Raw genomic sequence first — 26,144 nt, 5'->3', positions numbered from 1 at the left:
ACAGCCAAGTGTCCAAGATTATGGCACAGACACCAGCCGCCAAACATAACAGACCTAAAACAGAACAAGGCGGATCCCCATTGTTAGCAGATTTGGGCAAAGTTTTGAATGAACCAAAAGCCCTTTGGTAGGTTTGGAGCCCTGACATACTGAAAATATGGCAAGTGCCTGAAACCTATCAGTGCTGCTATAAGCCTCTTCTACATTTTAAGTGCCATTTCTGTCTGAGTCTCTGATGCTAACAGTTTCCTCTAGGCCCCAGTCTGTTCTGGTTTCAGTGTTGAGGTTCCGCTACTTTTTTTCTGGCTCAACAAACTAGTTGCGATGCTGTTACAAAACAGGGATGTCTAAAATCCAAAAACTAAAATTTCAGATTTAACCACCCAGTCAGTAACAATCCCGATATTATTATTAACATTGCAGTAATTCCTAACATCGTCTTGTTTTTCTATGAGGTCATCAGACAGAATTTAATACATGTCAGTAATAAAACCTAAAGGGCCCACGGTTTGTTCAAACAGAAAGCCCTCTGAGGAAGACTGGCCTGGCTCATTTACATAAGCCACATATGACACCATTTTTAGATGGGTTCTAAATCAATCATGTGCCCAATAATAAAGCAGACAGTGCTAAAGAATTACTTGTTACCAAGTTTTACTTTTTGTGGTGTCTGCAAAAGCAAGTCACTTGACATGCAGAACACACTTGCTGACTAAAGTACAAAATGGCAGTACCTGTACTATAGATTGTGGTGATTTATGAGATGCCTGTAGCATTAACGTTAGCAGCATAAAGTTAGCTAGCTAACAGCCAAGGCTGCTGTAGGCCATGGCCAACAAAAGAACAGTACGGACCTGCAGAGTTTTTTGAGGTCATCATTAAAAAGAGATCATCACAGGAAAGAACAATGGTCCAATTTGTTTGGTTATTGGGAATATGCTGCATTGCACAATGCCAAAGCTTACTAACTAGTGTTCCAGTCTCAAATTCAATGATCTAACTTGTATATTTCATGTTGAAACATTCAGCGATCAGCAAATGCAGTGATTAAACTGAGCCTGCTATTTTCATAAAAGAGTACTGTCATTTCTGAATTTTTAATTCTTGCATCCAGCAAACTGTTATGTACTGATCGTTACACACACTCTGCCTGGACCTGGCTTCACCCAGGCTGTGGAAAATGTAAAGGAGGTTCGGCCATGAAGTATAAAATGAGAGACATGCCTGATTCAATCATGTGATTATATGTAAATATCATCAAGTGACGGAAGCAAGATAGTTGCTTCTGATCCAATCACGTGTGCAATTCTTAACAGTGCAAGAGGATCGAGACCATCTTTGCTGCGGCCTGGATCTTGAGAGATCTGACAAAGACACGCACACACAAATTATTTAGGAAGCAAATTGCAAGTTACTTTTAGGCAAAAGTGATTGATGTTTTTATGTACAGGTTATTATGTAACTATTTTCATTTCTCAGCAATGCTGTCACAAGTGCTCATTTTATTTACAAATTTATGGTTGAGAAATCATTTCTTGCAACATTTGCCACTTATTAAAAAGATGTTTTGTGGTTCATTAAAATGTAGGCCTATATTCTGTTCTCTGGTAAGCTATTCCTCAAAACGTTTTGTATAAAAAGTATAAGAACACGGAGCCTAAATCATAACATGAATGACTGTAGGTTTGTTTTTGCACCGTACATTCACCCAGGTCGTTGTCATCGAGGCAGCAGGTAACGTGCTCTCATTGTGTTTTAGGTGTCACTGCTAAAATCAGTGCGCATCATACTGAATATTTTATTTCTGGCCCAGATTAATATAGCCAATGCTTACTCTGGCAGACGGGTTGCACAATATACTAGGCTTCACCATAAGATCAAAAAGAAAAGGCTACTTAGAAATTACACTTTTTATGAGAATATACCCCCCCCCCCCAATAAAATTGGGCTAGAACGGGGCCGCATCACATTGTCACATCACTTTTTTTTCATCTCACATAAAAATTTGTTATTACCAAGCAGTGAAAGTTCACAACCCACCTCAGTGATATGAGAGTGATTAAAATGGGGTTCAATCCCACAACATTCCAGTGTTTGATCCACCAACCCACACCAACACCTATCAGCATTTTTCAAAGTTTTGGGACAGGCTGACACCCTGAAGGTAGACTGCAGTTAAACCTACATCAGCTGACGTCCAAAAAGAGCGCCAGTTTGAATCGGACATTTAGGCCCAAAACAGACAGCCAATCTTGAAAGAGTTATGTGGTTTAGAAGGGGTTAAATCTGCCACCTTTAATGACATGTTGTTGACAGTTAATTTTTCTGCTCTTTTTTCAACCAACTCACACGGGCACTAGAGGACTACACAACCGCACAACGACTGGCTTCCTCCAGCTGAAACCCAAATACCAGAAGTGATCACGTGTCTGACACCATACTTTCGGTCATTTTTCAGCAACTTCTCGTGCATTTAACATAGAAGACAGAGCCATAGTCTTTGGACTTGGGGATCACGGTCTTTGAAAAAGGGATCAGAACAGAGAGAGTGAATGAAAACACAGTCAAACTGGAAATCTTTTTTAAAAAAGCATTCCAATAACTCCAGCTATTGTACATACAGGACATCCAGTTTATAATTTATTTATCCAAGTCTAAACCGACTCACAAGGAACCAGATAAAACATTTTTTTAAGTTGGCTGCCCTCATGATTTAGGCTACTGGGGCCAGATACCATGGACACTCACAGTATGATGCCTAAGTAGGCTAGGTAAAGCTTTTCCCAGCGATTCAATACTTCCTTTCTTGTGTAAGTGAACACTTTTGCCAATAATTGAGTGAGAAAGATCTGTTATGTGTTTTGCGAGGTTATGAATGTTTAAGCATTACCGGAATAACGGCACGTAGTGTGACAGTGCGTTCAGTTATCCAAGCTCACCTGAGCGGTTGATTCAGTGTCCATACTGTTAAGTTTATTTTAAAAGACCATAACATTTTATTTGTACGATATAAATGTTTCATCAACTGCGGAAGCTATTTTGCATGGAAACAAACGCAAGAATCGAGATTATCGGCTATTTGACTACAAAAAGCAATAAATTATAAATAACATACACTGACTTAAATAGTTGAATTCGGAGAGGACAATCACTGAAAATTCTGCACAGCACAGTTTCATTTAAAACGAGACAGATCATCTTTCGTTTTTCAGCATCAGTATAGTGTAGTCTCTAAAAGTTCACAGACGCTCGTGTGATAGTCTACACTGTAACATGAATGATTCCGTAGGACAACATTTAGACCAACCTTTTATCGCGGTGATAAATCCAGTTATTTTCTTCAGAGGAATATTCCAGTGAAAGTCTTGCTGGAAACCGCTTTATTCATTTGAAGTGCGGCCCTCCATTCCGCAGCAGTATTAGCGGCACTGAGAGACTATGAACACAAGGAAGTTAACTTTCTCGCTTTTGCACGTTTGACCATAAACTGGGCAGTCCCAGTACGCACAGTGATACTTCCGGATAATAAACTGTTCACAGAAGAATATGTACACGTACTGTAGCTAAGAATGTCAATTTGAACTTTTTATGTAGATTATTTGTTTGATTAGCCGACACCTGTGTCTAGGTTAACTTCAAAAGCTGTAACTTTAACGAAGTTCCACAAAAATTACAGCTAAACATTATATATGAAAAAGTTAGGTACATTTCCAAGCACACTGTAGGCCAACAGTAACTACTGACTCAGCACCCAAACTTAAAACTCTCCCATAGTGGTCTTGTTCCTAAGTTAAATGACTGTTACGGATACAGTTGCAGTATGTCTCAGCATTTTTCCTAAAAATATTTCTCCCCACCAAGGAAGTAAATTATCAGTATACCAAATTTCCAGTTTAATTCAGTTTTATTTGTATAGCACTTTAGACAGAGACACTGGCAGACACAGACACACTCTCTCATTTACATTTTAGGCATTTAGTAGTCTTTACATGTACATTTCACTCATTTATGAACTATAATATATAGTTCATAAACGCTGGATATTTACTCAAGCAATTTAGGTTACGTAACTTGCTCAAAGATACAGCAGTGCTCCACCTGGGAATCAAACCTATGACTATATTGTTCCAAGCCCAGTTCCCTAACTGCTGTGGTGCACTACCATGCAGTTAAAATCTCATCTTTTTCATGCTATGTCTCTCTTTTGCTCAGAATACGGATACAAATGCAATCAAGCAGCTTTGTTTCAGACGTCATGTTCTTTTCTGTGTTGAGTATGAGTGCAACAGCTTATACTGCTGGAAACTTTACTCTTACTGAAATGTTTCCTTCCTCTAACAAAAAAAGGAACAAGGCTACTGTAATTTTAATCTTGTCATTTCTTTCCGTTCAAGGGTGGGGGCGGGGTGGTGGGGGGCGGTTGCAGATAATTATTTTCTGATTACATAAATAGATTACTGGAAATCATTACTTTAACAGAGAAGAGAGAAAATAAGTTCTAACACTGCAATGGGGGGTGGGTGTGGGGTGGTGGCTTGAGGTCGGGGTTGAGGACAAACTTAAGCATAAAGGGTCAGAGAGACCAGTGTGAGTAATTCACAAATTGACAGGCAGGGGGCATCAAAGATGATATACTGAACAACAGACCAACAGATTGTGTTTGATTAACACTACTGATCAGGACTAACTCAGTTCTAACTTAGTTTTATCTATGATAGAACTATATGTATGATTACATAACTATTATATAAAGATGTACTATACATATAATCAAGTAGGGCAATTACTTTTTAAAAATAGCAAATCGATAGTGGGTAGGATAAGCAAGATTAGTTAAACTAGAGGTTTGGGGGCAGGGAGGTTCGAGAGAGGGGTGTTAGAGAGAGGTTATATCTTTTGATAGATGTAAAAACATAGTTTGCTCAATATGCTCCACAGGACACAGCACCCTTCTGTGGCACAAAACCCATAAATATCTATGCATTTTAACTTGATAAATACTGAAAAGCCTAGAATTATAAAATACTATTGTTGCCATTACTGTTGTGTACTTTACCATACTCAACTGTATTTTTCCCACACTACACCATACGGAACTGCAGTGTACACCACAAGTGTACTGGCAGACACTCAAGGATAAACCATCTATAGCTGGGGTTCCATGGAAATAAATCAGAGTCTCTGTAGACAGTGTTCTCTGCGGTCCACTAAATTTGCGGCAATTTGACAATGAATGAATCCACATTCATTTTATCTGCAGTCTTGTTACTGTAGCCCAACCACAAAAACATGTGAGTACAATATGTGTAGCTGTAGGGCCTCTAGTGGTCCAGCCCGTAGAGCGCTAACTACATGCTCAATGCGAGCCGCGACGTCGGCGGTCCGAATCTGACCGCCGACCTTTGTTGCACGTCTCTCCCTTTCTCTCCTCCTAATCCTTCCTGTCTCTCTACACTGTCCTATCAAATAAAGGAAAAAAAACCCCAAAAAACATTTTTTTAAAATATGTGTAGCTGTGTAGTAAGTGAACACAGCCATACAGAATGAGTAGAATATGAGTAGCTGTGTAGTACATGAACACAAACTTACAGAATGAGTAGTATATGTAGCTGTGCAGTAAGAAAACACAGACCGACAGAAGCTGTAGAATAAGTGCAGCAAGTTGTACTCACAGCAAGGGCTGGGCGATGTCTATCAAAGTAATATCACGATACTTAATGTGAAAAGTTGTGATATATAAAATACCCACATCACCCATGTGAAAAAGTCATTAGTTTCTCAATCAAACAATTAACCTAATTTAATTGATAACTAGATTTATCTGATTAAACACAGCCAGGCTTGCTTGGAGCCAGCCCCGTTGAATCTAAACCCCACTCATATTGAACCTTACCATCAAGAATGAAGTAGTCACCACAAAGTTTATGCAAGCACATTATGCCACAATCAAAGGAAATTCCAGAAAAGGAGAGAAAAAAAGTTGTTGAAATATATGTCTGGAAAGGGTTACAAAGCCATTTATAAGGTTGTGGGACTCCACTGATCCACAGTGAGACCCATTATCTTCAAATGGTGAACACTTGGAACAGTGGAAACTCTTCCCAGGAATGGCCAGGCTGCCAAATTGTCTCCAAGGGTACAGCGATAACTCATCCACGAAGTCACAAAAGATCCCAGCAGAACATCCAAAGAAGTGCAAGCCTCTCTAGCCTCAGCTCAGTGTCCATGACGCCACAATAAGAAAGAGAATATTATGTTTTGTTGAAAGATTTGAAACCATTCAGTGTGATACATATGCAATAATAGAGGAATCAGGTACTTTTCATGACACTGTAAGCCAACAACGTTGTAAATAAAAATTCACATGCAACACTACAACACTGTTACCATCATTCGTTCATTTTTATAAATATTCTGTTTTATAAATTTTGTTTTTATATTTTTATTGATGGAACCATGTTATGATATAACATTATATTTAGTTTATAGCTTATTACGCCTATGCAGGACTGTGCCCTTTCAAGGTGCAGTGCTTGCAAGTGGAAGCAAACTTAGCGAAGCAGACGTCGTCTTCTAAATTATGTTATCCTGCTCCCATCATGATAACTGTCAATCACTGTGAATATGTGAATATGTATATTTCGTCCTGGTGCTGCTAAAACAAAACAAAACCTTGCTCCCAAAGCAAGCGAGCAAGTGAGTGAGAGAGAGAGACATAAAGAGAGAGAGAGAGAGAGAGTGAGAAAGAGAGAGAATGCCCCCTTTGCCATTGCAAGGTCCAAGTCCACTACAGTGTTTAATGGATGGACCTAATTAAACTGCTACCAGTCCATTTACAAATCGGCTACACAGCACAAGGTGAATGTGTGTGTGTGTGTGTGTGCTATAGAGAAAACTGAAGTGTTATAGATATATTTAGAACACTAAACAGTTTCGCAACAGGCTTGCAACATAGTCTCGGCAATTAAACACCCATAATCACTTGCATGCACCTATGCTGTGAGAGACCTAGAGAGCAGATGTGTGGTTGTCATTCTCACTCTCCAGAATCATCACTGCTGTAGACATATCTACACACCCAGACCTGCGTGTTGCTTCCTATGCTAAAGTTCCAAAAGCCCAGCTGGGCTCCTGTAGATGTGGATCAAACTGGGCCCTTGGAGCCCGATTAAAGCTGGAACAGCATCTTGTGTTTCCAGACATGGGACCCCGTGGACCTGGGGATTCCTGTGGTCTCAGGCCTGGATGCACCCCCAGATTGTAGAGCTGCAGAGTGTTCCCTGATTTGGTTGCCTCATGGGTGCATTGTGTGTAAACATGCGGGTGCCTGATCACCCGGATATCACCGCTGTTGTACCCTGTTCACCGCAGACCTTAGACTAGGATTTCCAGGGCTGCAGGAAGGCTCATCTTTTTATTGCACTGTTTTAGTGCGTGGATGGGCCACACACTTCATTTAATAAAGAACAGTGAAGGCTCTACAATTACAAGGAGACTATTGGGATCATTTGTGAGCAGGTTACATCACTATAGTTATCAATTTACCATATATATGCAATACTCTCGTTTCAGTATCAATGTTGAGGGAGAAAAATACATTTCTCACTCTGAGCTCAATCAATAAGCTAACACATTTTCTTTGACCAGTCCCTCATTAAAACCCAGTCTGACATATGTTGAATATGAAAGCTTGTTTAAAAAACATGTCAAAACGGCTGTACGTACCCTTATTGCTGCAGTGAATCAAGCAAGTGTGATGTTAAACTAGAATAGTAGGAATGTAAACAGAAAGTGCATTATATACAGAAAGCTATCTTTGCCATGCATGTCTCCTATATTATGAGTCACTCTGGATAAGAGCATCTGCTAAATAAATGTAATGAAAGGTAATGTATCTTATGACACAGCTCCTCAGATGACACAGAACCCCTGCCTTAGTTGATCTTTAGTGTCCTATGGATGAGTGATGGCTGATTTAAATCCATTTCAGTGTTTGGTTGTACTAGCAGTGAGTGACTTGCTACAGCCAATTAATTAAATTAAATTAAATTAAATTAAATTAAAAATTAAACACCTGTTTGCAAGTGACACTACAATCAATAAGCTCACACATTCTTTCTACACAGTCTCTCATAAGTCTCAACACCACAGAAGTGTATATACTCATGCATAAACCATGTAGACACACAAACATACAGATAAATGGGCATAAATGTGGCGAAAAGGTGCGGTGGTTATGAACTAATTGGATAGGCTTAAACCAAAGCATGGATTGAGCAAACTTGCCAAGCAGTCAATATCACTGACCATGGGTCAGGCTTGAAACGCAGGTACATCTCATCAATACAAATATTATGCTCAAAACAGGTATACACACAAAAGTATTTTTTTCATTCAAGGAAATTTAAATAACGAACACTAAAAATAAATCGTGTTTACGGAATCACTTCAATATATACACCGCAGCAGATTGTTTTGAGAGCAAAGGGTGCTGGTTGTACAAGCCGGCAAATGAAAACGCGCACAATGTGATTCTTTGATTGAGCCTGCGTCAGTGCGCAAGGACACGCGCCTCCCCTGGAAGGTATAAAGGCAGACTGATTTCTTCTCAAAGATAAAGTGGACGCGTGAGTGCACTTTGACTCGTTCTTTCTGGGCTCTCCATAAACCGCTTTTTTGCACCCAGAATGTTCTCCTCCGTAGGTCTAAAAAATGTAGGGAATAAGCGACACGCATTATGATGCGTTGTAGTGATTCCACTAGAAAACTGATGTAGAGTATTCCACGAGAAAACTTCAAAAGACATGGATGTGAATGAAACGCTGTCTCCTGCGCTCAATAACTTATTTGACTTAACAGTTTTATCGCATAAACTCCTGGCTCCGTTGAATCGCTCTCAACTTCCTGCGGACAATGACACGCTCCCTGAGTTAGAGGACAGTTTAGACGTCAACACGGATATCTACTCCAAAGTCCTGGTCACGGCGATCTACATTGCGTTGTTTGTGGTCGGCTGCTTGGGGAACTCAGTCACGCTGTACACTTTGTTCAGAAAGAAATCTCTCCGGAACCTGCAGAGCACCGTGCACTACCACCTAGCTAGCCTCGCGGTGTCCGACCTCCTCATACTCGTGCTCTGTATGCCCATCGAGCTCTACAACTTTATCTGGATCCACCATCCGTGGGCGTTCGGTGGCGCCGTCTGCAAAGGCTACTACTTTTTGCGGGATGGCTGCTCCTACGCCACGGCGCTCAACATCGCCAGCCTAAGCGCCGAACGCTACATGGCTATCTGCCACCCGTTCAAGGCGAAGAGCATCATGTCCCGCAGTCGGACCAAGAAGCTGATCAGCGCTATCTGGGCGGCGTCCTTCCTCCTCGCCACGCCGATGCTGTTTACGATGGGGCTACATCACGTGGGAAAGGAGATGATCTGCACCACGACCGCAAGCACCATGACCGCCAAGACCGTAATTCAGGTGAGAGGCACCGTCCTCGGCTCGCAAAACAAGACATCCACTTGTTCTTTTTAATGTTACGCTTCGTGTAATTCATACGCGAAAACACAATCACTGCGCGGCAAGCAAACGGACATTGGAAAGTGTCTTTTGTTTAAAAAATGACAGCAAATCAGGCTGGGGAGGTACTTGTGGCGGATGCGCAAAATGGTGCTGAAGTAAAGTGTTCGGCTTCCATGGTTCTGTATTTGTTTCAGCCTAGTTCTACTGGACTTGTTTGAGTGGAAAATCTCATTCTTACGTCAGCACTTTAATACACCTAAAACATGTGTTGGTTCTTTGCAACATGGAAATACACGTACAGGTTGCAAATAAAAAAGGAAACAAAATAGGTTTCCCAAAGCGAAGGGTTCTGGTGTTTCCATAGTGGTGTGGGGCAGATTTGGCTGGCATAGTTTACCTGGGTTCATACCTTTAGAAGGCAAGGCCAATGTCAATCATTACTTAGTGGTACCGAGTGGTTATCTTCACCACATGTTAAACCAGCTCCATTCTGCAGGGATGTCTTTCAAATTCACACTTCCCGTGTCCAAAGAGCACAAGTAGTCACCCAATAGTTTGACAATAATGGCACGGACATTAAACATGTCACATCATGTAAGCCATCTCCATCACCGGATCATGTGCAAATTCTGTCTGAGACAGTGTTTTCCATACATGAAACATGAATTCAGACTCAATTCAGACATTTTAGCATGCTGGCAGCGCTTTATTTCATCCATTTAGTGACTTTACATTGGAGTTTCCATTTATATGTTAGCTACATGCATATTGTAAGTGGTATAATATGGTAAACTGAGTAAACTGGTGAGTAAAGCATCATAAAATTATGAAGCATCAACATCCATTATCACACAAGCCTGGCATCTGTATTCATTTTCTACCTCCACCCCCTCAGTCCTCCCCAAAGTGCATGCACCTACAAACACTGTACACTTGCATGTATTTAATCACAGATACACAGAGGCATACGCAGATGGCCACACGTACACAGACATGCACCTGTGTGAGTGCACGCAATCACAATCACAAAAACACACGTACGCGCACGCGCATGCACGCACCAATTAAGCTTCAATTGACAATAAAATCATAATGGAAAAGACGCAGGAGCTGTGTCTGTAAGTACAGCTGTCACCATGTTCATCATCATCATTATCAACATCAATATTACAAGTACAGAATATAACAGAATATTAGAAGATCATACCTCATGCAGTACCTCAACCCTCAATTCCCCACACTAAAACCAAGAACAACCTAAACTTATGAACCTCTACAAAAATACACTCTTATACCAAGACCCACAACCTAAACTTCTGAACCTCTACAAAAATACACACTTCAACCAATGTCCACAATCAACCCCCCCCCCCCCCCACACACACACACACACATACGCACTATTCAGTCAAAATCCACATCAAAATCCCTGTATGTTGCCGATCATGTTAATACCAGCACTAAGAGCTCCATGATAAGTCCACTGGCCGACGGTCACGTCTCCATTCCTTTCGATCATAGTTAGTGCTTCAGTGTCAGACTCCTTAAACTGTCATTTCCTCTCCCCGCATGAAAAGACACTGAGCACGAAGCTGTTGAAGCACTTCAAAGCGAGCGTAAACGTGATGCATGGAGGACAGGAAAGAACAACAGCAGCAGAGCTGCGCAGGGGAAAAGAAAGAGATTCTGAAAACAAGAGTGTTGGAGGAGAGCAGGATGAGGGCTTTTTATTGGGCCATCGAGGCTCTCAGGAAGGAGAAACAAAAGGTCACCGTGTTGAGTGCCATTGAGGAGTGACAGAAGCATCACACCCAGCCTCCTTTCCCAGGTTAAGGGTCATTAACGTGCAGGCACGACGAGCGTCGAAAAACAATACCACAGCTGCCCGTGCCCAGAACAAAACCCTCTCCACAATCCCTTCAGTCTCCTCGAGCGCATTATCGACTTCACTGGCAGGCTCACTCACACGGTCATCAGAATCTAAATGAGGAACAGTTCAGGTGCAAACAACGCTGAAAGCGTAACAGCCAGGAGGGGGTGACTACACTCCCTCTGCACACGCACCTGCAGTGTTTCTCTACATCACGACGGAGGCTCTCGCCGGCTTAATAAATTAGCATAGTGTACACGACCGGGTTATGTTAAACTTGACCGTCTTTATCGTCTTGCATGAGACAGCAACACACGTGTGAATTTTCATATTCATATTCTCATGTTTGGGAGCCCATCTGAATGGATGGATTGAAAGCTGAAGAATTAACAACGGTAAATAAGAGAAGAAAAAAGCCATTTATGATGAGAACAACTAACGTTATTCAAAATATTCCGGTACATTCTAAGGAAGAGACAGACAGCAGAAACCAGGTACCACTGAGCAGGGGAACAGGCCATACAGAAAGGCTGTGCAGAGCCCATGGTCCCAGGACCAACTTGTGTACAGAGATGCTGCAGGTGCTTCAGTCTTTAACTTTTCATCATATCTGACTCCAAGCGACAAGGAAAGAACCAGCCGTCACTCACCTGTGAGGTCTGGGTCTCAGGAGACCTACCTGTCTCAAATTAATGTCCCTGCCTCTCATTTACATTATAAAACTTGCCAAGCAACCTTATCTCTAATCTTTAGTCACACTTTAGTCACTGAAACCTTCATTTGGAAGTAAGGGGGTGCACCTCAAACTTTATGGTTATGTGCTACTCACCGTACCAAATTTAATCAACCAGCTACAGTCCCATTACAAATTAAATTTTCCATGTACACAAAACAGCCCACCCCACCACTTCACAACATAGGATAGTTACAGAAGGAACAGCACAGCATAGCTGTTACAGCAAAGTATAGTTACAGCATAGCTACGACGCAGCAAAGCTACAGCATAGCTACCAGACAGCATAGCTACAGCACAGCAACCACATGGCATAGCTAGAGTAGGCTACAGTATAACAGGCCTAACAGCATAGCAACCACACGGCATAGATTAACTCAGAGAGGATTCATTCAGTGTGTGTGTGTGTCTTTACAGGTGGGTGTGTTCACGTAGCCGATAGGAGGTAAGAGTAGTCTGTAGCGCAGCGACAGGATTTGATTAATAATTAAACCCTAAAATGTCGCATGGCCGGAGACCTCTGGATATTCCTCCCTACCGCTGCCGGTGGAATACCCTCCTCCTTTAGATCTAAAAGCAAAGCTTTCTGTAATTTATGTTTGAACATAAATAATTAAGCACAGAGATCACAGCGGTCAGTGGGGGGGCAGAGGCTGCGGGCCTCGTTAGTTCAGCTTTTCCCTCGTTAGGAAAGCACTCGAAAGAATCTTCTGTCAGGGTGATAACAATTTCAGTTACCCAAATTCTGCCAAGTTCACTGTCCTTCACATTTTATTTTATATTAAGAGAAAGGCACAGCAGTTCTGAGATGTTCACACTGAGTAGCTTGATCCACTGATAGCTGTTCTGTATTGACATTCACGTCACATTATAGTACATTCACAGATGAGGCACTCTTACCCAGAGCGACTTGCAGTGCCAGATAACCAAAGTCCATCCACATGAGATATCAGAGCAACAGTGTTATAGACCAGATGCTGCAAAATCATTAAAGCACTAATGTACCATGACAACCTTGAACTAAGCCACAATCAGGGCTTGGCATTAACCTTTTGCCTCACCATCCACTGTGGCTAGTGGTTTCCCAAAGTCCTAGTGACTTTCAACTCAGCATTTTCACCCTATAAAAACCCGGCTTCCCCCCCTGGTAATTGGAGAATTTAACAGCATTTTGTGGACATAGCATATTTGAACAGAAACCCTTACAGCCATCCAAGCTGATAAAAATCTATCAAAAAAAATCTAAAAACCTATCTTTAACAAAACATGCACTTTAAGATAATTTCAGTTACAAAATCTGTGCATTGCAGATCTTTGCCATGGATATTCTCGAACTGTCAATCCGGATCTCTCCTTCTCTGACTGTGCTACAGATGTGACCCTTTAACCTGACTGTATTATAACAAGGAAACTAATAGGTGGGCGGGGCTGACATTGTGGGTTGGGCTAGCTATCACCAACTGCACAGTCAATACCAGTTGCATGATTCAGTGAGCTCTCTACAGCAATACACTATGATTGTTTCATATTCACTCACTTGCTAGCAGCACGCACTAGCTCCCCCCTGTGTGATTATCATCTATGGCAGTGATCTTTATTCCTGGTCCTGTCAGACCACAGGGTCTGCTGCTTTTTGTCTTTGCCTTAATATCAATATTCACGTCAGACCCAAGACACCAGGTGAGGTGAATTGTGTAATTGACTGCTTTAATCGATCAATTAAGTGCCAATCAATTAAGAGTAACAACAAAAACCAGAGAATTAGTATGCAGTCATAACTTTCCTGGAGTTTTTAATTTTCCAAATATTGAATAGCTGTGCTGGGGCAAGGTGGAGGGGTTTGAAATGATGTTTCATACTGTTTCATTTCCCTTTTAAACACGGCTCCCAAAGTGACCTGAAAAAAATCTTCTTCTACTGATTATTGTTCTGCTCTCTCGCTTTGTGTTTGTGGGCATTTGAGTATAACTGAGGCTTCTCTGCCTGTTTCCATGACTGCAGGTAAACGCCCTCCTGTCGTTCGTGGTGCCCATGGCGATAATCACCGCACTCAACAGCATCATCAGCCGCCAGCTGCTGCGCATGTTCCACCAGGCCGCGCAGGACTGCCGCCTCGGTGTCGTCGGGGGCAATGTCGCCACACTCAGTATCGCTGTGGAGACCAACCGAGTGCGATCGCTGCGCCACGGGGTCAACGTCCTGCGTGAGTACGGCAGCGCCCCCTAGGGGAGACGCCACAGATATGAACACAAGCACAGTCAGAGCAGAGCTGGAGACCAAGCGACCGGTGTGAGAAATCAGCGAGTCTGAGTAAATAAAAACGCTCAGAGTTATTCTGCGAGTGGAACTGTGACTCTGCAGCACACTACAGGGCTGACAGACCCCTGCTGCTGAAATCACAGCCCTTGAGGTCCAGGAATAGCTGGTTCTCCACTCTCCCTTTACCTGAGAGTCAGGGGTGAATACAGACTGGCCAATCAGTAGCGCTAACTGTTCAGTTAATTACCAAGGAGAAAAGAAAACCAGAGCCAGATTTGGATTTGTCCACATTTGAGTATCCATGTGACAGACAGTACCAGGACAGGGACGCACAGGTGGAGTTACATGGGACAGGTGGAGGCAGAAGAAATCTGAACATTGGAAAGACTATAACGTAGTCTTCAGATGTCAGAAATCAGAAATATAGACAGAAAGTCTCAATACCATAGTGTGAACCCCACAGCCAAGATTTGCAGGGGTTTTGAACCCATTAGCCGATTGTGAGTAGGAGCCCCCATTGGCAGGACCAAGTTGGCTTTGTTTCTTCAGAGGTTTGTAAAATTCATTAGTATCGAACTATGGCTCCCATTACTCAGATGCACCGCCAGAGTGACACAGTGCAACTCCTGTAGTCAATTAACTCAATGAAACCAGATGATTTTAGTCTGGTTGGAAAAGCCCTCCCTCTTCACTTCAACTGATGTATGGGTGAGTGTCCTCACAAAAAAAGCCGTGCATCACTCAGGTGGGTGCGACACAGTGGTGTTGGCTGAGGTGAGTTTCCTCAGTCTTCAGCTGTTAATGAAAGACACTGCACATATGCCATCCATTATTAGACTGACACCTTCTGTATCGATGAAGTATGTCACTGATGAACACGCCTATGGTTGTGATTTAGCCTTCTAAAAAGTAATAAAAAGATAATGACAGATTTGTGTTCTACCCGGCCAATAAAAGACCTGAAATGAGAGACCAAATCGACATCTCTCTGCAGTACCTAAAAATGCACCCTCATTCTTCAAAGCCCCCCAGACATGTCTCCCTCCTGCACTTATTTTTGTCGGAGGAGATGTGTTTGTTTTCCCCCTGCAGTTTATCACCTTCACAGCGTGGAACTAATCTGCCCCAGCAGCTCTTGCGTGAGGATTCAAACGGGGGAGATAATGGCCGTGGCACGGAGGACCGTGTCGTAGCAATATTTTCCATTAAAATTTTGCTCGGGTCATTTGCCACGAATGCTCCCCAAAGTGTTGCAGGTTGAAAGCGGAGCAGATTTAAATCACCCCTTTGAGTGGCGGAGAGCTTTCTGCCACAGCAGCTCCATCCAGCAAGCCTGCCGGCCTGAGGGAGAGACAGACAGGCCCCTGGGGGCAGGGCGAGGGAGTAATGAGGAGCCTGTTTCTCGCTTATTGTAGAGCAGGACACTGGCAGGCTGTTGAGGCTTTGCCTCCTACCGTTTCCCCTCTGCCGCGCTCCATTAATTAATTTGTTACGTTTTTAATGAAGACAAACGTCCCCTTGATGCCGGCGGTGAAGACTCGTTTCTCCTGTGGTCTCGCGCCGGCACTGTGGAGACGCAGGCGCTTTGTGACAATTTGGATGATAGTCCAGAAAACTCCGCCTCTCAGATGCTGGAAAATAATGATGACTGAGGTTCAAGCCAAATGCCTTCCTCTGGGGACAAAAATGCAAGTGGCTGCATGAATTTTGTTCAGATCATAAACCTGGGGGGTATTACAAAAAGCAAGCTTGCCATGTTAGCTGGATAACTGCAGAACTGCACTGAGTAGAACCTGGACCGGCTCTCTTGACTTCAGTCTCTGTTCCAGATTTGGGAGGGTTCCGGATTTTAGTCAGTGCAGTTATCAGCTAACCTGGCAATCCTGCTTCGTTAGACAGTCCCACAGTACCCCCATTCCTGAGCACCATAATGTTTGGGATAAGGATCAAGTCCAAGATTAAGGTCCAAAAACCAAAAGACATCTGAATACTCCAAAAATCCAGGGATGAATATTTTAAAATGGCAGGTGAGCTGTAAGACAGAACCGTCAGATCCTGCACGCACCGGACCCCACACTACACCAGGCCCTGATACAAAGTTCAGATTCCTCAGATGGCAACAGTACATATCTACCTAAGAATGTCCATCATAACAGATGTTACTGGCTGATGTCAAGCACCCAAGAACTGTTTTTCCCACGGCACGCAGGAACTGCCGCCGTGGGCTATGCATGGCAAATTGTGGTCACTCACTCACTCACTCACTCATGGATGACCTGTGAGGGATGTTTAGTGGGACGTGTGCGCAGGTTCATCTCCCAAAATCACCACTTCGAACGGCACAAGATTTTTAAGCACAGCTTTATCGCCTAATGTTACTTTAGCTAACCCTAACATGTTAGTGTTTCGCCTACTTTAGTTAACCTAGATAGCGCATACCACCGATACAGATGTATGGACACACGGAGGACAACAAATAACGTTACAGAGGTGAGGACATACCATAGCTAGCTAGCTATATAGTTAGCTAAGTTTTACTCATGAGACTTTGTACAGGTGTGCCGTGGACAGTTTCGAGCTTGTCTGATTAACTCTGATTAACTAGCTAAAGAAAAGTCTACAATTTTTAAGTGGTTCTACGAGGGAGGGGAATGGGTGAGGGGAAGGGGGGCCACATGGCTGCGCTGATTTGGCGAGATGTAAAGTGTGGAGGTTAGACTGGGACTGTCCCATCTGAAAACAAGCATATTTACATATTAAAGTGGCCTTATGTTGTTGGAAGCAAGGCTAAGCATTATGATATTATTATCAAAAGATTCCTGGTTTTAAGCCCTTTAAGAGTGGGAAGAGGGGACAGAGAAAGAAAACAGATACATTCCTATGGCCATACAAATGATATTGTCTGTTTCTCAAAGATGATAATCTAAAGACTAAATATCCAACAGGTAGTTAAGGTATTATGGTAATATACGCAATGCAATCCATGTGACTGAATGCAGAGTATAGGCTCTATTTTCTGGATGGATATGTAGCATTGACCCGATCTGTAATGAATGACACTCAAAACTAATCCATTTAAAACTGAAATTGGATGTGGAGCTGGACGGCAGTAAGAATCGACCGGTTTGTGGCATCAGCCGTAGAATCAGCCCCCTGGGAGGGTGGGAGGATGCAATCACAGCACGCCTGTTTCCTCCCCACCCTCTCGCTCTCTCTTCCACTCACTCTTGGGAAGCTTGTTCTGCACAGCTGTCATTGGACATGTTATTTCACTTGACAAACAGAAATAAAATATTTATTTTTATTTGCATTAGTCATCTGCTTTATCTGTGTAGTTAGTCTTGTTCTCCTGTCATGACTGAACACACACACACACACACACACACACACACACACACTTCCATTTCCAGAGAAATAGGATTGCAGCTGGCATATGAAACCAGCTCATATCCTCAGACCAGGGAGGATATTAAGGCCCAGAAGCAACTGAGCCTTTCAGTCCGTGGGAAGTGACATCACAGTTTCAAATAATGCAATGCAGGAACAAGCATCAAATCCTCTAATAGATCTTATTTGGAATGATATCATACAGAAAGCCCAGCCAAGAATCAGAGTCTTACCAAAATGCGCCTGTAGTACCAGGCAGAGCAAAGCAGAAGCCTGGATCTCATTGTTTCCTTGGGGCCAAAGTGCATGCACCATAGGGCTTCAGGATTGAATCTCAATGGTGCTGGACCACATGCTGGACTGGTACCTAGATTATAGAAGAGGCTGTAGTGACTAGACCAGAAAAATAACTATCTGAAACACTTCTTTTAGTCACATCAAGTAAAATTCCTGCAGATTACTGACTATTTTTAAATAAACATGCATTTCTACCAATATTCAGAACACAATTCATCAGTTCAGGAATGCACATTCTGGTTGGGAATGCCTTTATTTAAAAATGCTCAGGGATATTGCTTTTAAATTTTACCAGCATTTAAAGAATTAAAGTATTTGAAATATGTATTCGATGTAGGTGTGGCAGGGGCCTGTTAAAGCTCAGTGCCCAATTTCTAGATTGAAGTCATTAACAACCAATCTCGATTTTTATTATAAATAAATGTGTCATTTTCTTATTTGTGCTTTCCTTTTTTCAATGTAATTTGCCTTGTCCTTTTGATGGTTCCTTTCACTGATTGTATAGTGCATTGAGCTCATTGGAAAGCAAAACAACACCGAGGATGATTATCACTACACTGTATTTTCCCTTCTGTACCATTTCTGGCCAGAGAGAGAGAGAGTGGAGGCAAACATACCACCAGCTATTCCACAGCAACATCAGTGAACCACAACATGACAAACTCAACAGTGTCTAAAGGAAGCAGTGATAGCATGATGCCACTGATTGTTTTCTTTGTTTCCCCCTTTAAATGATCCATTCGTGTTCCTGTTTGGACAGACGCCGATGTGACATGTCTGAAATGAAGCATGATTTGGTGTTCGCTCCCAATCAGGCAGGTGACAATCTAACCAGGAAGAGGGAGGGGGTTCATTTGAAGAAAAACTAAATTCACATTGAAAAAAAAGAAACAGAGAAGAAGGCCGTCACGGTTTCTGAGCACTCAGAAATTGGATCCATTACGCATCTGTGAAACGTAAGATACGCTGGCACGGAGTTTCCAAGGAGATGCCAGCGGTGATGATTTAAATGAAAATAAAGACTAATATGGAAAAATCGTCACCGGAAAATCCATCAGCAGAATGAGTTTCTGCACTTCCTTCTATAGGTAACGACAGACTGATGCCAACAACAGCAGAACCAATGGCTGCTTCCTCCAGCCAGATAGCCTGAGTGACAGGTCACATGCTCATTGCTCCTCACTGACCAGAATTACAACTAAGGCACCTGATTACCTGCCATCACTTCTATGGCTGGATATTTACTGGAGCACTTAAAGGGACGTATATCGCCGCAGGATATCATCCTGGGAATAAAACCTTCAGCCAGCAGCTTGCGGTCCCTGCACCTTAACAGCCCAAAGCAGCCTGACTGCATAGCATGATGCATGTTTTAATAAAGTGAGGCGGTGATTGTTCCATATTTTATTGCATGAGAGGGACGGTTGCCTTTTTTGCCAGTGCTGGGTAATTCCCACGGTGGAAATCAAGGTAGTTTGAGAATTCTGGACGTGAGCTTTCACTGCAGAAGGCTCCGTGATTCTGTCTGTGAACTTGTCGTCAATTCTTCTGTTCTTCTGCCTGTATTTCGCTCGGTGTTTTAGAAGCCTCTCACTGCCACCTCCCCCCACTTCTTGATATCTCCCCCCTTCTCTTTTCCTATATCTCTCCCTGTCCCCTTGCTCCCCCCTCCCTCCTCCCTGCAGGTGCTGTGGTTCTGGCTTTTGTGGTGTGCTGGTTGCCATACCACGCACGTCGGCTAATGTACTGCTTTGTGACAGAGTGGACAGAGTGAGTAACAGAGCGTCTCCTCTCTTGCACAAAGTCCCTGCCCCAATGCCTACCCTTATGTTCCTCTCTAACCTCCCTCTTCGACCTGTTACTCTTCTCTCCAATTCCTCTCTTTTCCCTAATCCCACTCTTCTTCTCCTTACTCTATTTCTTAATCCCTTACTTCCTCCCCTCACTCTGTCCTGGTTTCATAGGAACAAAATGCCAGAGAGAGTGATTGGGTGGACCGTGCATTTATCTCTGCGCTTTAAGAGAACCACCTGCAATCTTGTTTAGTGTGTCCAATGGTCATGTACACATGATTAGCCCTTCCTACTAAATGCATGCATTGTATTTTTAAACCACTAAAGACCTCGGATTTGCTGCAATATGGTCATTAGGCACATGGGTACCATTACCACACTTCTGGACAAAAGTTGTCACCCATTGATAATAATCATGTTTTCAATTCATACATGAAAGTTGATGCAATATCTCATCATGTGTAGCACCCACTGATTTAGGACAGGCTCACGCATTCATTCATGATCATGAGAGTGATGGAATTATTAAGCCAATTAGCACCACTGGAAGGAATGCATCTAATGGCGTTTTTTAAATGTCAGCAGATTAGGTGATTAAATGAACACAATTTTTTGTGAGATCTCCTTGGTAACCCTGAATTGAGTTGTTCCGTGAGATCCCTGGTGGGGTGTCCTACGGGAACGGTCTCCTCATGGACTAATTTCTTTAGAGTAGGGAAATGGATGAATACCCGGTTCTATATGGGACCCCGTTCGAAAGAGCTCAAAACCCGAGAATCGACAGGCGCAAACATTATCGATTCTCTTATCGATCCTATAGGGGTGGCTCGTTCAAATATTCGTTTCTGCTAAATAGCCTACATACAACTCAATCAACCAAACAGCAATAGCCTACGGCACGTGTTGCTAGGCAAGTGTAGAAGAGTACCATTTTACAGCCCACAGGTGCAATAGGCTACTGCTTTTTATAAAACGGCTACAACATACAGAAACAATTCGTTGATGACACAATATTATTTTCTTGTCTAAATCGTTATTTTTATTTAGCAAATTCATTTAAATTAGCTGGAAAATATCTTGTCTCGGTTAACTGTCTGTAAACAATCACTGTAGAATGCGGTCTCAGCCTATCAGCATCCATGTTTTATATATTTAAATTTTTTTTTAAAAAACCTCTCTCGAATAGAACTAATAAGTACTGTGCATGTGATCATCATGACTGAATCACCTGCATAGTTGTCCTATGCAAACGAAGACGTGCAGATCACATCACGCAACATGCTCTATGTTCGCTCATCTCAGTCATAATCGACATGGCCAAGCGGGTTAAGCGCTCGAAAGCTTGCCTTCATTTTACGAAAGTACAAGATAAGGAATAGGCCAAATCTAATTTATGTTCTACGGTGTTCGCCTGCAATGGGCTGCACACAATGGGCAACATATTCCGATCGCACGCAATTTCAAGCAGAAATGTGCTGTGTTCGATCGTCTTTGCGTTAACCAAACTCCCGCTTCAGATGGATCATCATCTTCCTCCACCACAGCTATTGTGTTGTGTACCTTGTTCCATTTCGTCTAATTTCATTAATTTTAGACACTCAGGCTACGGCCAACCTGCTGTCTACCCCCTTACCCTTTTCAATCCTCCGCTGGCGCACGCCGTAACTCATTCACCCTGGCCAAAAGAAGGATGACCCAAGAAAGAATTGACCAGTGTCACAGGATTGTGACCCAGTTTATTGACCATTGCTATTGTTTAAATTTTATTCGACAAGAGAGAGCTATTATAGTGATGAAATAGAAAGTATTATTTAAACATTGCTTCTGTAAAAATAATATTTTTGTTGAGAAATAAAATGCAAGTTCTGTAAAATTATTCTTTCCTCCAAATAATCAAAAAGAATCAATAAGGAATCAAATCATTAAGCAGAATCAATAATGACATCAGTAAACATTGGGTTAAGAATTTAAACCAAAAGGCAGGGAGTCTTTCGAGATGAATGATTTATGAAAAATACTGTAATTTTATATGTGAATTGCTGATTATAGCCTATTTTGGGGTTAATTGTGCCCACTTAAAGGGGCCTTGTATTCTGTTCATTTAAACTGGTAGTCAGCTCTGCCTTTTAAGGACCAAGGTGAAACTCAGGTCATAGGTTTCACAGAACTGAAATGAGTTTCTGAGAATGAGGACATCATCCTGGCTGTAGAATCTGGTCTGAAGTGTGCGTGCAGAGTAGCAGAAAATGGGATGGGAAGGAAAGGGTTAATGAACCTCAAAATAGGTGGAGTTATCCCACCTCATCAGTGACTCACTGACTTGCACCAGTCATATTCTTGAGCCCACTGTGAGTTTGTGGCAATCACCCTGCTCCAAACCAAATTTCACTCCTTGCGGAAAGGAGCACTACAATTTACGAGGGACACAAAATGGTGGAGGGGGCAATGCACGTTCACAAGCCTTCACCAGCTCAATTTACCACTGGTTTAATAGTGTGTTCAGTCAATAATGGAACAATGAATGTGATACACTGTGTCTGACTTCCCCACAGCGGCCTCTATGACTTCTACCACTACTTCTACATGGTGACCAATGTGCTGTTCTATGTCAGTTCTGCCATAAACCCTGTCCTCTACAATCTGGTCTCTGCCAACTACCGACAGATCTTTTTCTCTACATTCCACTACTGCTGCCTCCCATGTTGCTGGGGGACCCATCACCAGGAGCATCTGCAGCAGCAGCAGCAGCTCCACCCACTGGCCAGGCAGTGTAACAGTACCTCCAGTAGCCACACCCTCTCCACCAACAATGTCAAGGAGACAATGTACTGACATGCTTGCTCCCTCTTTCTTTCTCTCTGTCCTTCAGCAATCCATCCCCACTTGCTTGCTCATCTGCCCAAGCTTGGCCCAGCATCACGCATCTGGCACTCAGGCCCAAAATGTTTCAGTAAACAATGTAAACAAGTCAACGGATCCAGAATGCAAAGCAGCTAACAGAATCCATTTATTTTCCAATCTGGACCAGAATGCAAACCAGCTAATGGAATCCATTCATTTTCCATTCTGGACCAGAATGCAAAGCAGCCAACAGAATCCATCTCAATCAGAAGCAGGCCAAGCCCTGAACTTTCACAGCTACAGGTCAAACAGTTCATATATACTCATTTGTGAACCTAGAGAAACGGCTGCAAGTGAGCAAACGCAATTCGCAGGCAGCTCATGCATCACACTCTGCACCTGTTACGCTCAACACATCTGTCTCAATAAAGCAGATGGTCTCACAAATGCGAAGTTTTCCAAGCATGTGTAAATACTGTAACATTTATTTGTGCGTATGTAGGGATAATGACGCTGTTGGTGTGTGGACGAACAAGTTGAACGCAGACTGTGTGAGATTGGGAGAGCTCGTTTTCAAAGGGCAGCTCTCCGTGGGAGATCAGCGGCTCTGCTCAGTCAGCTGCAGTAATGATGCGAGTCAGAGCGTCGCTCCACGGTGCCCTTACAAACCCAACAGGGACCCTGGGACTGAATGGAAGCACTCCAGCTAATGTGCGTCATCCTGAGCTCCAACTCATGAAGGAACACTGGCATTACAATTACAGCGTCTCTGAGGAAGCAACGATAAAAAGATGACCAGGCAGAAGGGACAATTTGGATGGGAATGGGGGAGAGAGAGGGAGGAGGGGAGAAGAAATTGTATTATTTTTTCATGAAAGCTTATGCTATTGTGTTTGATTACTACTTTTTAAATGCTAGCAATGGCTCTTGGTCTTGTGATGCAAAAAATGGCTAAACGAAAGCGCTACTCATACCTGGTCCTGGAAGAAGAGGAAACAGCATCATATGCTGGCTGGTGAGCTTCAGGCCTCCACCTGAAGCAATTAAACCACACCTGTCCCAATCAGTCCCTCTGAGCCCTCAGTCAAAGCGCTGTCAATATTTATTATGTTTATTTATTGACTTATTAATCTGGCAAACACCCTTACTGGGGAGGCCCAGCGGTGCAGACACAGGAGTGCAGATCATAACTGGCCTGTGTTCTCAGTCCAGTTACCCATCTCAGGTCCCACTGACTAGCGAGTGCTCTTCCCTCCCAAACATGGCTGCCACTGCCTCAACCTCTGCAGCCCACCAGCGCAGCGGGCACAGCGCAGAGGAGTCGTCATTGACAACTGGGGCGACATAGCTCAGGAGGTAAGAGCGGTTGTCTGGCAGTTGGAGGGTTGCCAGTTCGATCCCCACACCTGGTCATGTTGAAGTGTCCCTGAGCAAGACACCTAACCCCTAACTGCTCTGGTGAATGAGAGGCATCAATTGTAAAGCGCTTTGGATAAAAGCACTATATAAATGCAGTCCATTTACCATTTACAACTGTGGGGGCAGGTACCTGCTCCTCCCGCGGCCATGTTAAGGCACCACAGGGCTGACACAGTGACAGCTGGGTTCCAGACTGTAGGGACCCCCTGTTTGTAAACCCCTGATGTCGAGTCTGTGTACTGCATCTGGTTTAGCTGGTAGATCAGGTGCAGTCTCACTGTTTTGGTATGATAGTAACTGCTGCTGTCTTGTTTTGTGTCTGTGTGTGTGTGTATGTGTGTGTGCATGTAAACTTTCTATTCAAAATAATTATTTCATTACTGATGCATGTATGTTTTTAGACAAATAAATTGCTAGGATTTAGACAGCGATTCTGGTGTCTAATATGTTGAACTGATGATTCATGCTTGACTAATGAAATGACACACAATGAAATTGATTCCATAGCACTAGTGTGCATACATTGGTCAGAGAGATGGCTGGGACAGGTGGTGAGGCTTGTTTGTTTTTTTTTTTAAAGAAGAACAATAATGTACCATCACAGAAATCGATTCTTTTGCACCAGTTAAACCTTTGCGAGTACCAGGGTAAATTGTGTATGATCCACAAAACATCAGTGTGCCATGGGCAGAAACGACCACAAAAACACGACCAGGGAGAGAGTAAGACGGACCTGCGGCACGCATATTTAACTTGTGCTGCCTACATAATTGTCAACACCAGAAGTGCAGTACAAGACATGTCCTGTTTACTAAGAACACCGCAAATTACCCCTTGCAACAGGCATGGATTTATTGAGACAACAGAACCTGGAAGCCATGTCCATTAAGAAACCATCCAATGTGTAAACTTGTGTCAATGATCATGGTAGGTGTCAGGTGTGAACAGAAGACACCATAAGCATGTTAGGCGTGCAGTGTTAGAACTGCTTGATGACAAAGATGCCAATGAACCCGCCCCCAGCAATTTACTATAATTTAACTTCAATAATGGCCATTATTATTCCTGCATCATTATTTGTGAACAAAACCAGCCTTTATTTGTGCATTCAATAAGTTCACAAAAATATCTGTTCTGAGTTGTGCTCCGACAACTGAGGAAAGCCTCAAGCTGAAACTTGGAGACCCCTGCCCAAAAATATCTCATGAAAGCTGATGTTATAGCTGAAACTTCATGTTTTTTTTTTCATTTTACTGTGCTTGTGAATTGCATTCACTAACTATGTTGCCATGGTTGCGCAGACACTTCCTTTTCCACCATTAGTGAGTCAGTCTTTAGCATGACCTGGACAGTGTTTGCAGCTGTTGCACAATAAGCAGCACCAACCGCACTTACAAATTTTTCTTTGTGCATTACCCTGTACCTTAGGGGTAGATACTTCTTAATGGGTGTAGAAAACAGAGCGGGCCAGATCTATGTAATCTTACACCAGTTCTGTTCACCACAAGTAGGCCACAGTGGAATTCTGGTAAGTGAGCCCTTTGACCCATTTATTGTCATCACCAACAGCATTACTTTGTCTGCTTTTAGAAATGTGTGCGAGAACGCCTGCACGACAGGCAAAGGCGCTAATCCAGCTAATCAGTCAACACGCATGGCGGTTAGGTTGATTGCCGTGGTGATGGGCAGGACGGGACTGGCAGCGTTGAAATTGCTTTCATTAGGACAGGGGGAACATCCCTTTCCAACGGCAGAGGAATCTAGGGTGAGGGAGCTGCATAATTAGGCCGAATGACCCATCCACTCACGGCAGGTTTCTCCACACTGCACACCCATCTGCACTGACACTATTTCTGGAGATGCCTGGCATCCAATTACATTATGCAAATGCTTGTATTGTGATTGCCAGTTCCCTGATGCAACTGCGAAAGACCTGAAGCATGAGTTAAAAGTTAACCTTTTTGAAACAGATGCCTGTTCTTACTTGGGTAAGCCATCAAAATGTATCAGTAACCTTTAACAGT

The 26,144-nt window shown here is 43.0% G+C and overlaps 2 protein-coding genes across 3 annotated transcripts in view; one reads left to right on the top strand and one right to left on the bottom strand.

Moving 5' to 3' along the window:
- The window catches only part of LOC135237312 (tyrosine-protein kinase HCK-like), a 39,953-nt gene that overhangs the window by 10,420 nt on the left and 3,389 nt on the right, over window positions 1-26,144 (bottom strand). Inside the window, exon 1 of one of the 2 annotated variants that reach the window (XM_064304350.1) lies at window positions 3,308-3,463. The exons of the other annotated variant lie outside the window; for it this stretch is intronic. The gene's annotated coding sequence lies outside the window, so the exon portion shown is untranslated. Of the gene's footprint in view, window positions 1-3,307; window positions 3,464-26,144 lie in introns of those variants that run through there. 2 annotated transcript variants of the gene reach the window in all.
- LOC135237314 (neurotensin receptor type 1-like) lies at window positions 8,560-24,545 on the top strand. Its single transcript, XM_064304352.1, has 4 exons — window positions 8,560-9,479; window positions 14,126-14,327; window positions 19,753-19,837; window positions 22,413-24,545. Exons 1-4 carry the CDS (start codon window positions 8,805-8,807, stop codon window positions 22,690-22,692), a joined length of 1,242 nt encoding a protein of 413 aa, XP_064160422.1. The 5' UTR covers window positions 8,560-8,804; the 3' UTR covers window positions 22,693-24,545.

This window comes from Anguilla rostrata, chromosome 13, assembly GCF_018555375.3.
Source record: "Anguilla rostrata isolate EN2019 chromosome 13, ASM1855537v3, whole genome shotgun sequence".
Lineage (NCBI taxonomy): Eukaryota > Metazoa > Chordata > Actinopteri > Anguilliformes > Anguillidae > Anguilla > Anguilla rostrata.
This window is presented reverse-complemented; position numbering and strand designations above follow the sequence as displayed.

Bases quoted from the DNA above. Each gene is read 5' to 3' on its own strand.
- LOC135237314 (XM_064304352.1), top strand. From the start codon at position 8,805: ATGGATGTGAATGAAACGCTGTCTCCTGCGCTCAATAACTTATTTGAC. The intron at 14,328-19,752 runs GTGAGTACGGCA...TCCTCCCTGCAG, and splicing joins CCACGGGGTCAACGTCCTGC to GTGCTGTGGTTCTGGCTTTT. The intron at 19,838-22,412 runs GTGAGTAACAGA...ACTTCCCCACAG, and splicing joins TTTGTGACAGAGTGGACAGA to CGGCCTCTATGACTTCTACC.